This window comes from Hyperolius riggenbachi, chromosome 7 (assembly GCF_040937935.1).
Source record: "Hyperolius riggenbachi isolate aHypRig1 chromosome 7, aHypRig1.pri, whole genome shotgun sequence".
NCBI lineage: Eukaryota > Metazoa > Chordata > Amphibia > Anura > Hyperoliidae > Hyperolius > Hyperolius riggenbachi.
In genome coordinates this window covers 53,923,527-53,938,021 of record NC_090652.1, presented here as the reverse complement: position 1 = coordinate 53,938,021, position 14,495 = coordinate 53,923,527, and the positions used below count along the sequence as shown (strand labels likewise).

General features: G+C 48.4%; 1 protein-coding gene across 4 annotated transcripts in view; it reads left to right on the top strand.

Annotated features, from left to right (window-relative positions):
- The window catches only part of LOC137525521 (uncharacterized), a 476,821-nt gene that overhangs the window by 407,467 nt on the left and 54,859 nt on the right, over positions 1-14,495 (top strand). For 3 of the 4 annotated variants that reach the window (XM_068246643.1, XM_068246647.1, XM_068246645.1), the window contains one exon: positions 8,905-8,988. In XM_068246643.1, the coding sequence (XP_068102744.1) occupies positions 8,905-8,988 (84 nt within the window). Of the gene's footprint in view, positions 1-8,904; positions 8,989-14,495 lie in introns of those variants that run through there. The other variant, XM_068246644.1, reaches the window with a different exon arrangement.

Below are 14,495 nucleotides of genomic sequence, written 5' to 3'. Positions count from 1 at the left end.
GGATAATTCCACAGATGACCTGGAGATAGATGATTCAGCTGTAGCCACCAGATAAGGGAAGCTTTTACACTTTGTGGAATGATGATCTTCCTGTCTAGACTCATTAGCGACCTGTTCCAAGATTTCAAAATCCATATTTTTAAAAATCTCGCATGGAACTGTCCCAACTGGATTGCCGGAAAGGCAGAGGTTAGAAGGCCTAGAAGAGCCATGGCTTTTCTTAGCGATATGCTTCTTAATTTCTGAAATGAGAAAATATTATTAAAAATAGCAATGATCTTCCTATTAGGTAACAACAGTTTCTCTTCTCTGGTAGAAATATTGAAGCCCAAAAATTCTAGACATTGGGAAGGGATCAAAGCAGACTTTTCCCAATTAATTAACCAACCTAATTCCTGGAGAACGCCCAAAGTTATAAAAAGCTGATCATTAACTGATTTTTCAGAAGAACCCCATAATAAAAAATCATCAAGGTATCCGACAATATTAACATGTCTTAGCCTGAGAAGAGCTAAAACTTCAGACATAACCTTAGTAAATAGCCATGGGGCTGACGATAGACCGAAAGGCAAGGCATTAAATTGAAAATGTCTTACCTCTCCTTCCATCCAGACGGCAAACCTCAGGTATTGTTGGCAGGATAAATGGATTGGTAGATGTAGATACGCATCCTTCAGGTCTAGGGATGCCAAAAAATCGTCCTTCTGTAAAAGATGAACTACAGATCGGATATTGTCCATCCTGAATTTTCTGTATTTGACTTTTAAATTCAATTTCTTTAGGTTTAGAATCAGTCGATAGGCTCCTTGAGGCTTTTTTACCAGGAAGATTGGGGAGTAGAATCCCTGTTCTTTTTGACATGCTGGGACCTGTCGAATTACTCCTTTCTGAAGAAGAGACTTTACTTCTGACTGGAGGGCTATTAATAAGGCTGGGTTCTTTGGACAAGGTGTTAAGACAAAGTTTTGAGGGGGAAGATGTTCAAACTCTATTCTGTAACCCTCCAATATTATGTTTAGTAACCATTGATTGGTGAATAGTTGTTGCCATATTTCGTAAAAGTTGGTGATTCTCCTCCCCACCGGAATGATGGCGTCATTGTTTATTTGTCTTTTTAGTATTAGCAAAGGTATTGTGGGGTCCTTGTTGTCTGTAAGGGGCCCATCTTCTACCCTTGGAGGATTTACTATCCGTTTCATTTTTAGCGGGGGCCCGAAATGGCCGTTTATTTTGAAAAGGGCGCTTTCTTGGGAAATTTTTCTTATTATCTGCCGTACGATCTAGTGTATCGTCCAGCTTAGACCCAAACAGCAGATTTCCCTCACAGGGGATACCACAAAGTTTAGATTTTGATGCGTTATCCCCATTCCATGTCTTAACCCATACTCCTCTTCTGGCTGAATTGACTAGTGCGGTGGTACGGGCTGTTAATTTAACCGTATCGTCTGCTGCATCAACCATAAAATCTGAGGCATTGGTAATTTTAGGAAAGTCGTTAAGGATCTCCTCCCTAGAAACCCCATTAGCTATTTTATACTGTAAGTCTGCCAACCAAGTCTTCAGAGATCGACTAACTGCTGTCGATGCTACAGCCGGCTTGAAGGTTAATGAAGCAGACTCCCAAGCCCTTCGTAAAACATTATCCATTTTTTTGTCTATTGGGTCCCTTAGGTTTCCGAAATCCTCAAACATAAGGTCTGATTTTCTTGAAACCCTGGAAAAGGAAGGGTCTAGCTTAGGCGGAGGGCCCCAACAGGCCTGGTCATCTGGAGCAAAAGGATAACGCTTAGATAAAGATTTTGGCCAAAAGGCCCTTTTCTCAGGATTTTGCCACTCTTTCCTAATCATAGTTTTAAGAGTGGAATGGACCGGAATGAACCTAGATTGGGGGTCCGCCAGACCCTCATACATCTGGTCCAGGGGTGACAAGGGCTTTTGTTCTGATTTAATACCCATAGTCTCATGCATGGATGTTAAAAGATCCTTCATTGATTCTGTGGAAAAAGCAAACTTTTGTGGTTTTTCAGCTTTATCCATCTCCTCCCCCTCAGATATTTCATCTAATGCAGAAATTTCTCCATCAGAAAATTGAGAACCTTCTACCTCACTCTGTCTGCTTTCCCTAGCCTGCACAGGAGTACGAGATAAAGGAATTGGAGATAACCCACTGACATTAGGAATAACTGGAGCCTCATTGCTAGGACCAGGCATCTCAGCAGGGCTGGGAGGTACAGTCTGAGCAGAAATGGCAGAATCCTTAATTTCTTTGATGGCGGAAGACATTTCTGACCGCATCCATCCCATCAGATCCTTAAAGATTACTGGGGATTCATCCTTAACTAGCTTGCTTGTACAATCTTGGCATAGCTTCTTTGAGGAAGAAGAAGACAAACGAGAGGAGCAAATGGCACATTTCTTCCCAGATTTACTAGACTGTGTAGAAGATTTATCAGGTTTTTCAGACTTTTCATGTTTTTCTGGCTAAAAAACATAATAACAAGCCAAGCATTAGCACCCTCTCTAGTATATAATAAACACACATATATATATACACTGTACAACCTGTACATAAGTACTTGCCAGAGAGGTATCTTGGGCTGGCCTGGCAGACTGCGCAGGAGCTGACCCAGAAGCGTCCTCCATGCTCACTTTTGACAAACAGAGTGAGTCAGGAAACAGATTTAAATAATCATCACATGACACCTTAGTGAAAAACAGCCGCTTGAATCCTCAGCTCATTAGCATGATTCTTATTTGCATAAGCCCTTCAGAGGTTAGGCCAATCGCGGCACCTGCCGCTTAATTACTCATGCATATTTAGCATAATTACCCTTCTAAGGCACTTGCCGGCATATAAATTGTTACCTTAGCGGATCAGCTGATGCTGATCCGCAATCACCGCCGCGGCCCCCTGCCGCCTGATCGGAGTCACACTGGACGCTGCGCGTGACAACTTCCGGGTTGACCCGGAAGTACCTTGTCTCCAAAGCGCGCCTGCGCTATATCTCCACTGCCTTGTACGGAGAAGCCTCCTCCACGCTGCAGGGCTCCCACTGTCACCTGAATCAGCCTACCTGGAGCCCTGAAAAAACGTTGCCCCTGAACACCTGTCAAGGATAGCACTCTGGAGACCTCTCCTCTGCATTCCGTCCGGGACAGGAAACTGAACTGAAGTACTGAGGGTAAGCTTGTAGCTTATATATGGCTGCCAATTTGTTATGCAAATCTTCTTTTGCAGTTCCTGTCCACAGTTTGGAGGGAGACAAGTCTCATCCAGGGGTGCTGTCCAATGACGTTCTGGGAAAGATCCCATTTGCACAAGGTTGGATGCCGAGCTAGCCATCTCCCGTTCCTTGTCCTCATAGATGTCATTGAAGGTTTGCTCCTCCCCCAGCCATGTACAATACCAAAGGTCCTCAAAAGTTGAGGACAAGCCCCCTGGGATTCTTGCTCAGGTTGGTCTTCCACCTCCACTTTCCTCCTCTGACTCCTCCTCAGGCTCCACTATATGTGTTGCCACAGGTACGACAGGTGATGACAAGGCTGCATTTGGTGATAGTGATGGCGACCACAACTTTTCCTCTTCCTGGTCACGCTCATCTATGGCCTGATCCAGCACTCACATTCGCAGGGTACGCTCCAGTAAGAAAGAATTTGGGATGAGGTCACTGATGGTGCCTTTGGTGCGACTGACCAGGTTTGTCACCTCCTCAAAAGGATGCATGAGCCTGCAGGCACTGCGCCTGAGTGTCCAGTAACGTGGCACAAGAATCCCCCAGAATCCCCAGCTCCGAAGAGGCTGTCCTAGTACACTGGTCATACAAATACTCGTTAATGACTTTTTGTTGTTGGAGCAGGCGGTCAAACATCAGGAGTTTTGAATTCCAGTGAGTCAGGCTGTTGCGAAACAGTTGCCTCACTGCTGGCATGTTGTTTTGCCACTGAATATCTGCAAAGTGTGCCATGGCCATGTAGGAACGCCTGAAATGTTCATACACCTTCCTGGACTGCTTGAGAACCTCCTGTGAGCCTGGGTACTTGCACATTAAGCGCTGTACAATAAGATTCAAAACATGTGCCATGCAGGGCACATGTGTCAACTTGCCCAAATTCAATGCCACCAACAGATTGCTTCCGTTGTCACACACCACTTTACCAATCTCCAGTTGGCGCAGGGTCAGACACTGATCCACCTGTGCATTCAGAGCAGCCAGGAGTGCTGGTCCGGTGTGACTTCAACTGTGAAGTCAACCCCAAGTCGGCGTGACACCGTCCTACCTGGAATGTGGAATAGGCCTTGGGGAGATAGGGGTTCAGTTGTTGTAGAGAAAGCTGCAGCGGCAGAAGAGGACTCAGACGAGGAGGATAGTGAAGAGGATAGGGGAGGAGTAGGAGGATAAGAGGAGCTGACAGCAGGCTTGCCTGCAAATTGTGGTGGTGTCACTAACTCCGCTGCAGAGCCACGTATTCCATTCTTGGCAGCCATCAGCAGGTTTACCCAATGCGCAGTGTAAGTGATATACCTGCCCTGATGGTGCTTTGCAGACCAGGTATCAGTGGTCAGAGGGACTCTTGCACCAACACTGTGTGCTTCCAGAGATGCCATGACCTGACTTTCCACATTACAGTATAGCTTAGGGATTGCCCTTTTGGAGAAAAAGTTTCTACCTTCCACTGCTGTGTCCCATTTGCAACACATTTTTTAAAGGTCTTAGACTCCACCTCCTTGTATGGTAAAAGCTGGCGGACTAACAGCTCTGACAAGCCAGCTGTCAGATGCCGGGCAAGGGGGTGACTCTGAAACATTGGCTTCTTACGCTCAAAAAATTTCTTGACATAAACCTGACTGTGGGCTGATGAGCAGGAACTGCTCATGGTGTGAGGCGGAGTGGAGGGTGGTTGAGAGGGGCGAAGGACACAAAGACAGCAGAGGTTGACTTGGCTGAAGAAGCTGGACCAGGAGGAGGAGGGTGGCTTTGAATTTGTGTGCTGCTTGTTCTCATGTGTTGATCCCATAGGCGTTTGCGATGGGAGATCATGTGTGTTTGCAAAGTAGTTATACTTAGGTGGGTGTTGGACTTCCCACAACTACATTTCTTTTGGCAGAGGTTGTAAATGACATCACTGTTATCAGAGGCAGACACACAAAAATGCCACACTGGTGAGCTTTGGGATAACGGCTTTCTGGTAGTGGCAACAGCAGGCGTTGAAGGGCGTGTTGGCTGGCTGACCCCAGGTGCTGATCCATGCTGTCTGACAGTGAGTGCCACTAGCTCCTTTGTGATGAGCTACCCCTGCTTCCAACTCATCTCTTCCTTCTCTCTGTCTCCCCATCTGAACTGTCCCCCTGTTCTTCTTCATGTCCTCTTCCGGGCAACCCATATGACATCCATGACATATCGTCTTCATCAACTGCTTCACTTGTATCAGACACCTCACAAAAGGAAGCAGCAGTGGGTACATCATCATCATCATCCCTTACATCCATGTGTGTAATGTCGCCTGATGGAGACATATCAGGTGTAACATTGTTATCTCCATCCTCTTGCAATAATGCTTGTGTATTACTCATTTCCTCACACTGATGGGTAAATATCTCCTCTAACACATCAAGTGAAGCGACTGTGGCGCTAGTGGTGGTGGCCGCTGGGCGAGTGGTAAGTAATGGAGTGCCCGAATCAGAGCAGGAGGAGGGCAGTGCGTAAAGGAGGTTCTGTGTGGAAGCTGTAGCAGATGGATTGCACCCTGTAAAACACTGGGCATTATTCTAGGGCTACAGGAAATCACAGCAGCACAACCCCGACGACCTATGCGGGGGGGGGGGGGGGAGCGGTGCTGCCTCTGCGTTTGCCTGTTTTGTTTTTTGTATTTGTATTTGTCTCTGGATGTCAGTGGGCTGGACTGTCACACACAGAGAAATGAAGCAATTGTACTATCAGAATACAGTGAAAAATAATGCACTGGAGTGGTACTGTGCTGGCATGTTAATGTGGCAACAATAGCAGGAGTGTGCACAGCTGTGGATGTCAGTGGGCTGGACTGTCACATACAGAAATGCAATAAAAACAAACAAACAAACAAACAAACAGGAGACCAGTGTACCAGCACTCAAAGGGGCTATTTGGGGTGCTTTCACAGCAAGTAAGTCAGTGAGGACCAAGAACAAAGGCCTAGCTAACACTTTCTCTATTTCCAGCAGCTCTCCCCCTGCTCTCACTAGGAGGCGCCCCAGGGCCCCTATCCCCCCAACACCTTAATATCTAGTTATCTGGCTTGCAGTCACAGCCATGTATCTCCTTTCCTTATTTCTCTCTGCTTCAAAAACAATAGGGGAATACAGTGGCGGACACAGGCAGCAGTGGGCCCCTGTGCAAAATATCAATTGTGGGCCCCCTGACGGCAAAAAATGGGTGCGGCTATAACCTGCGGCGCGCGAAGCGACAAACAATGGGTGTGGATAGAACCTGCGGCGCGTAGTGACGCGGCAAAAAATGGGCGTGGCAATGACCGGATAAGGGCGGAGCTAACTGTAATTTAAAGAGAGTGATATGGAGGCTGCCATATTTATTTCCTTTTAAACAATACTAGTTGCCTGGCGGCCCTGCTGATCTATTTGGCTGCAGTAATAAACTGAATTACACCAGCAACAAGCATGCAGCTTAATCTTCTCAGTTCTGACAATATTGTCAGAAACCCCTGACCTGCTGCATGCTTGTTCAGGGTCTATGGTTGAAAGAATAAGAGGCAGAGGACCAGAACGGCAACCAGGCAACTGGTATTGCTTAAAAGGAGAGAAATATGGCAGCCTCAATATTATTCTCACCTCAGGTTCCCTTGAAAAGTGCAACGCAAAGACAGTGGGCCCAAGTTTTGGTGACCCTTTCCCCAGAAAATTCACATAATTGTGCAGGTTTTCTCAAGAAAATACACATAATGTGAGCAGATTTGCCCAGAAAATACATTCAATCATGTCGGCAGATATGCCCAGAAAATACATTCAATCATGTCGGCAGATATGCCCAGAAAATACATTCAATCATGTCGGCAGATATGCCCAGAAAATACGTGCAATGATGTCGGCAGATATGCCCAGAAAATACGTGCAATGATGTCGGCAGATATGCCCAGAAAATACGTGCAATGATGTCGGCAGATATGCCCAGAAAATACGTGCAATGATGTCGGCAGATATGCCCAGAAAATACGTGCAATCATGTCGGCAGATATGCCCAGAAAATACGTGCAATCATGTCGGCAGATATGCCCAGAAAATACGTGCAATCATGTCGGCAGATATGCCCAGAAAATACCTGCAATCATGTCGGCAGATATGCCCAGAAAATACCTGCAATCATGTTGGCAGATATGCCCAGAAAATACCTGCAATCATGTCGGCAGATTTGCCCAGAAAACACATGCAATCATGTAGCAAATTTGCCCAGAACATACATGCAATCATGTGGCAGACCTGCCCAGAACATACACGCAATCATGTGGCAGACCTGCCCAGAACATACACCTGCTAAAATAAATAATAATAAAAAACATTTACTCACCTGCAGCAGCAGACCTCCTGTCCCAGCCTCCATCCGGCGCGCAGCTCCCATGGGTGGTTGGGTGGATAGGTAGCCTGGTGGGTAGGTAGGTAGGCAGCCGGGTGGGTAGGTAGGTAGCCCTTAGCCGGGTGGGTAAGTAGCCTGGTGGGTGGCTGGGTAGCCGGGTGGGTAGCCTGGTGGGTGGCTGGGTAGGCGGGTGGGTAGGTAGCCGGGTGGGTGGGTAGGTAGCCGGGTAGGTAGGTAGCCGGCAGGGTGGTTAGGTAGCCGGGTGGGTAGCTAGGTAGCCGGGTAGGTAGCCGGCAGGGTGGTTAGGTAGCCGGGTGGGTAGCTAGGTAGCCGGGTGGGTAGGTAGCCGGGTGGGTGGGTAGGTAGCCGGCAGGGTGGTTAGGTAGCCGGGTGGGTGGTTAGGTAGCCGGGTGGGTGGTTAGGTAGCGGGGTAGGTAGCCGGGTGGGTGGGTAGCTATCCGGGTGGGGGGCCCGACTCCTATCCTCCCTCACTCACCTCGGGGCCCCCCTCCCGGTATGCGCGGCGGCCGGCGGGAGAGCAGAAAATACAGGAAGCCTCCGGCCAGGGCTGCAGCAGACGCTAGAGGCAGCTGCTGCTTAGTTTCCGATATGTCTCCAAGTTGGAGACCAAGCGGCAGCTGCCGCCCTCTAGCGTCTGCTGCAGCCCCGGCCGAAGACTTCCTGTATTTTCCGCTCTCCCGCCGCATGAGGGGGGGGGTACGAGGTGAGGGGGGAGGGGGGCCCGAGGTGAGGGGGGAGGACAGGAGACGGGGGCCCCCCAGGTTAAAAAAATAAAAGATAAAAAAAAAAAAAAAAAAAAAAAACCTGCAATACTTAATGGGCTTCTGAAGCAGCGGAACTTCAGGGGCCCTCGTGCGGCGGCACGGCCTGCACGGCCGTATGTCCGCCACTGGGGGAATAATAGCTGAGTGAGTTGTGTGCCCCTCCTACACTGCGCTCTGAGGCTGGCGCCTCTCTCGCCTCTTCCCGGTCCTGCCCTAATTGCTGGCAATCAGCAAAGCGCTGCTGCTATTAATGTATCCCTATGGATACATTCTCACTGCAATGTTTGCAATTTGTATTTTTATGGATGAATCTCAGATATACCTTCATTGCATTCACCTCTGTATAGTTTTAGCTGTCACTATCATTTACCCTGCACTGTCCGCTGGGTTGTGTTGCTCCTGTTTATTTTTTGCAAAAACAAAAAGATTTAAAAAAAAAAGTGCATGCAAGCCTGAAATATTAGCATGCCATTGACCACCTCAAAGAAAGAGAAGTAGTATGGGGACCTTAATTTCATTTCGTACACTTATTTATTTATTGTCTTTTTTTCCATTAGGAAAAGATACACCTCCTGCCCCTCCCAACCAGCCCACTGCATCGGACCAAAACCCACAGGAGCAACGCCCAGTCACACCAAAGAGTAAGTAGAGCAAGCAGGTAGACAGCGGGTGCCTCTTTCTACCCGTTACCATATTTAACATCACTTTAAAGTTATGGTGCTTACCGTATATTACTTTCAAATATTTGTTGTGCATGTGAATGTGGTCTAGGCAGTCAACTCTGAGGGCTAAACATACATATATCCAGGCACATCGCCTCTAGTTAGGACATTAAATAAATTATTAGGGAAAGGGAGGTGCTGAAGGGGGTGTGGCTAGAAAACAGCAAGAATCTATTAACCCTTCGCACACTCACATGCAAATGTTCAAACAATTGCATTCACAGATTCACTCATCCAGGCACAACTGTTATCCCTACAGCTAAATTAAAAGCCAGGGTTTTAGTTCACAGAAGAATGCATTCTTATGCTTAATCACCTATACTGCGCAGAAGTACCCAGGTAAACATAGGTGTCCTAACTCTGGCCCTGTAACATGCATAGTGCAGACATGCAAACACATTCATTGCATCAAACCTATCAATGGATTAGGAGCACACATCCTAACTTCCTCTCCTGGGAAAGATAGTGCATCTTACCAATCGCACAAGGGAGCTAATGTTATGTGTCCATGTGCACAATGCGCATACACCAGCATAAGCTGTCTGCATGCTGACAAACATACAGGGGAAGGGGGGAGTACACCGAATTGGACCCTAGCCACAGGGGTCAATGATAAGAATAAACATACATATATCCAGGCACATCGCCTCTAGTTAGGACATTAAATAAATTATTAGGGAAAGGGAGGTGCTGAAGGGGGTGTGGCTAGAAAACAGCAAAAATCTATTAACCCTTCGCACACTCACATGCAAATGTTCAAACAATTGCATTCACAGATTCACTCATCCAGGCACAACTGTTATCCCTACAGCTAAATTAAAAGCCAGGGTTTTAGTTCACAGAAGAATGCATTCTTATGCTTAATCACCTATACTGCGCAGAAGTACCCAGGTAAACATAGGTGTCCTAACTCTGGCCCTGTAACATGCATAGTGCAGACATGCAAACACATTCATTGCATCAAACCTATCAATGGATTAGGAGCACACATCCTAACTTCCTCTCCTGGGAAAGATAGTGCATCTTACCAATCGCACAAGGGAGCTAATGTTATGTGTCCATGTGCACAATGCGCATACACCAGCATAAGCTGTCTGCATGCTGACAAACATACAGGGGAAGGGGGGAGTGCACCGAATTGGACCCTAGCCACAGGGGTCAATGATAAGAATAAACATACATATATCCAGGCACATCGCCTCTAGTTAGGACATTAAATAAATTATTAGGGAAAGGGAGGAAGTTAGGATGTGTGCTCCTAATCCATTGATAGGTTTGATGCAATGAATGTGTTTGCATGTCTGCACTATGCATGTTACAGGGCCAGAGTTAGGACACCTATGTTTACCTGGGTACTTCTGCGCAGTATAGGTGATTAAGCATAAGAATGCATTCTTCTGTGAACTAAAACCCTGGCTTTTAATTTAGCTGTAGGGATAACAGTTGTGCCTGGATGAGTGAATCTGTGAATGCAATTGTTTGAACATTTGCATGTGAGTGTGCGAAGGGTTAATAGATTTTTGCTGTTTTCTAGCCACACCCCCTTCAGCACCTCCCTTTCCCTAATAATTTATTTAATGTCCTAACTAGAGGCGATGTGCCTGGATATATGTATGTTTATTCTTATCATTGACCCCTGTGGCTAGGGTCCAATTCGGTGCACTCCCCCCTTCCCCTGTATGTTTGTCAGCATGCAGACAGCTTATGCTGGTGTATGCGCATTGTGCACATGGACACATAACATTAGCTCCCTTGTGCGATTGGTAAGATGCACTATCTTTCCCAGGAGAGGAAGTTAGGATGTGTGCTCCTAATCCATTGATAGGTTTGATGCAATGAATGTGTTTGCATGTCTGCACTATGCATGTTACAGGGCCAGAGTTAGGACACCTATGTTTACCTGGGTACTTCTGCGCAGTATAGGTGATTAAGCATAAGAATGCATTCTTCTGTGAACTAAAACCCTGGCTTTTAATTTAGCTGTAGGGATAACAGTTGTGCCTGGATGAGTGAATCTGTGAATGCAATTGTTTGAACATTTGCATGTGAGTGTGCGAAGGGTAAATACTAGATTTTAACTCTGAGGGCTAGAGATGTCGCGAACCTCCGATTTTTGGTTTGCGAACCGGGTTCGCGAACCTTCGCGGAAGGTTCGGTTCGCGGAAAAGTTTGCGAAACCACAATAGACTTCAATGGGGAGGCGAACTTTGAAAAATAGAAAAAAATATGCTGGCCACAAAAGTGATGGAAAAGATGTTTCAAGGGGTCTAACACCTGGAGGGGGGCATGGCGGAGTGGGATACATGCCCAAAGTCCCAGGGAAAAATCTGGATTTGACGCAAAGTAGCGTTTTAAGGGCAGAAATCACATTGAATGCTAAATTGCAGGCCTAAAGTGCTTTCAAACATCTTGCATGGGTATACATCAATCAGGGAGTGTAATTAGAGTTCTGCTTCACACTGACACACCAAACTCACTGTGTAACGCACCGCAAACAGCTGTTTGCGTAGTGACGGCCGTGCTGGACTGGTGCACACCGTGGCCAGAGTGTAGGCCGTGGCGTTTTTCAAGCCCATATGGTCGCCGGGCTGTGGTAGCTCAATGATAGAACAACAGTGACTGTTCAGCTGATCAAATTTGGTCTGACCACAATGAAGCAACGACCTTATTATCTTTTGTGTGCCACCCCCACCCAAGACACTCAAATAGCCGGCGGTCATTGCTTCATTGTGATACGCAAGCCCCTTCACCGCGGCAAGGTAATGATCACAAAGGGGGATGGGCACATGTACATGCCTTTTGTTTTTTTGTTGCAGCCGCCCGCAGTGCAGCCAGAAAAATTAGGCAGGCATGTACACGCACCAGAAAAATTAGTGTAGCGGCCGCTGCTAGCAGCGGCCTTAAAAATTCAGGAATCCGCCTAGAGTCCTGGACCCTGTTGGTGGTGGCGGAGAAGGCAGTCAAGCGGCCTGCAGGCAGAGATGCTGTGTGTGGGGACTGACTTAGTCTTCTGTCGTGCAGTAGCCCTCCGTGATCCATTCCTCATTCATTTTGATAAAGGTCAGGTACTGAACACTGTCGTGACTTAGGCGACTTCTCTTCTCAGTAACTATGCCTCCAGCTGCACTGAAGGTCCTTTCTGACAGGACGCTTGCGGCAGGGCAAGAGAGAAGTTGTATCGCAAATTGGGACAGCTCTGGCCACAGGTCAAGCCTGCGCAACCAGTAGTCCAAGGGTTCATCGTCGCTTTTCGTAGTGTCTACATCCACACTCAAGGCCAGGTAGTCGGCCACCTGCCGGTCCAGGCGTTGGTGGAGGGTGGATCCGGAAGGACTATGGCGAGGAGTTGGACTAAAGAACGGCCGCATGTCCGACATCACCCTGAGATCGCTGGAGCGTCCTGTACTTGCCTGCATGGACTTGGGCGGAGGAGGGTTACTGCCAGTGGTATCTTGATTGCGTTGTGCAGCCACATCACCCTTAAACGCATTGTAAAGCATCATCGACAGCTTGTTCTGCAAGTGCTGCATCCTTTCTGCCTTATGTTGAGTTGGTAACAGGTCCGCCACTTTGTCTAGTAGCGTGGCCACCCAGTACAGGTCATTCGCCTTGAGTTTTTTGATACGGGGGTCCCTCAACAGGCTGGACAACATGAAAGAGGACATCTGCACAAAGCTGGATGCAGACGTACTCTCCAACTCCTCTTGCTCTTCCTCAGTGATGGGACGCAACTCTTCTTCCTCCCCCCAGCCACGAACAATACCACGGGAACGTGGAGCAGCAGAAGCCCCCTGTGACTGCTGCCGCGGTTGTTCTCCTTCCGCCGCCTCTTCCTCCTCCACAGAAACACCTTCCTCATCATCACCATCATCAGAGTCTGCCTCCTCTCCTTCCCCACACGACTCCTCTTCTTCCTCCTCCTCCTCCTCCCCCTCTGTGCTGCCGCAGGTGTTGTGGAAACATCGGGTTCGGATGTAAGTCGCTCCCACGACTCCTGCTGCCGTAACTGTTCTTGTTCACGCTCCTCCACAGCTGTATCCACCACTCTACGCACGGCATGCTCCAGGAAGTAGGCGTAGGGGATCAAGTCGCTGATGGTGCCCTCATCGCGACTCACCAGTTTGGTCACCTCCTCAAAGGGCTCCATGACCCTGCATGCATTTCGCATCAGTGTCCAGTTGTTGGGCCACAACATCCCCATCCTCCCAGATTGTGTCCTTGTACTGTAATGATACAGGTACTGGGTGACGGCTTTCTCCTGGTCTAGCAGGCGAGAGAACATCAGCAGGGTGGAATTCCAGCGAGTCGGGCTATCGCAAATCAGGCGTCTCACCGGCAAGTTGTTTCTACGCTGAATGTCCGCAAAGCGTGCCATGGCCTTGTAAGAGCCCCTGAAATGCCCACACAACTTCCTGGCCTGCTTCAGGACGTCCTCTAAGCCTGGGTACTTGGACACAAATCTTTGCACGACCAGATTCAGCACATGTGCCATGCAGGGTATGTGTGTCAGCTTTCCCAAATTCAATGCAGCAATGAGATTGCTGCCGTTGTCACACACCACGTTGCCGATCTCAAGCTTGTGCGGGGTCAGCCATTGCTCCACCTGTTTGTTAAGAGAAGCCAGGAGAGCTGCTCCAGTGTGACTCTCCGCTTTCAGGCAAGACATGTCTAACACTGCGTGACACCGTCGTACCTGGCATGCAGCATAGGCCCTGGGGTGCTGGGGCTGTGTAGCTGGAGAGGAGATTGCGGCACCAGCCAAGGAGGAGGAGGAGGATGACGACAGCGAAGAGGTGGTAGCAGGTGGAGAGGAGGTGGCTGGAGGCCTGCCTGCAAGCCATGGAGGTGTGACAAGTCGGTCCACTGCGCAGCCACGTACTCCCTGCTTGCTGCCATCGGTCACCAGGTTGACCCAATGGGCTGTGTATGTAATGTAGTGGCCCTGCCCGTGCTTGGCAGACCAGGCATCCGTGGTCAGATGGACCCTTGACCCAACGCTGTGTGCCAGAGATGACGACACCATGATGACTCTCAACTGCACGGTACAGTTTGGGTATGGCCTTTTGTGAAAAATAATTGCGGCCTGGTATCTTCCACTGTGGTGTACCAATGGCCACAAACTTACGGAAAGCCTCCGACTCCACCAGCTTGTACGGTAATAGCTGGCGAGCTAATAGTTCCGCCACGTCAGCTGTCAGACGCCGGGCAAAAGGGTGACTGGCAGACATTTGCTTCTTACGCTCAAATACTTCCTTTACGGACAGCTGGGTACTGCTGTGGGCAGAGGAGAAGGAATCGCTCAAGGGAAGAGGCGGTGTGGAGGAGGGTGGCTGTGAAGGTGCAAGGGAGAAAGTGGATGAAGACGATGCACCTGAAGGAGGAAGAGGAGAAGGAGGGTGGCTTGTCTTCTGGGTGCTGCTTTTCCT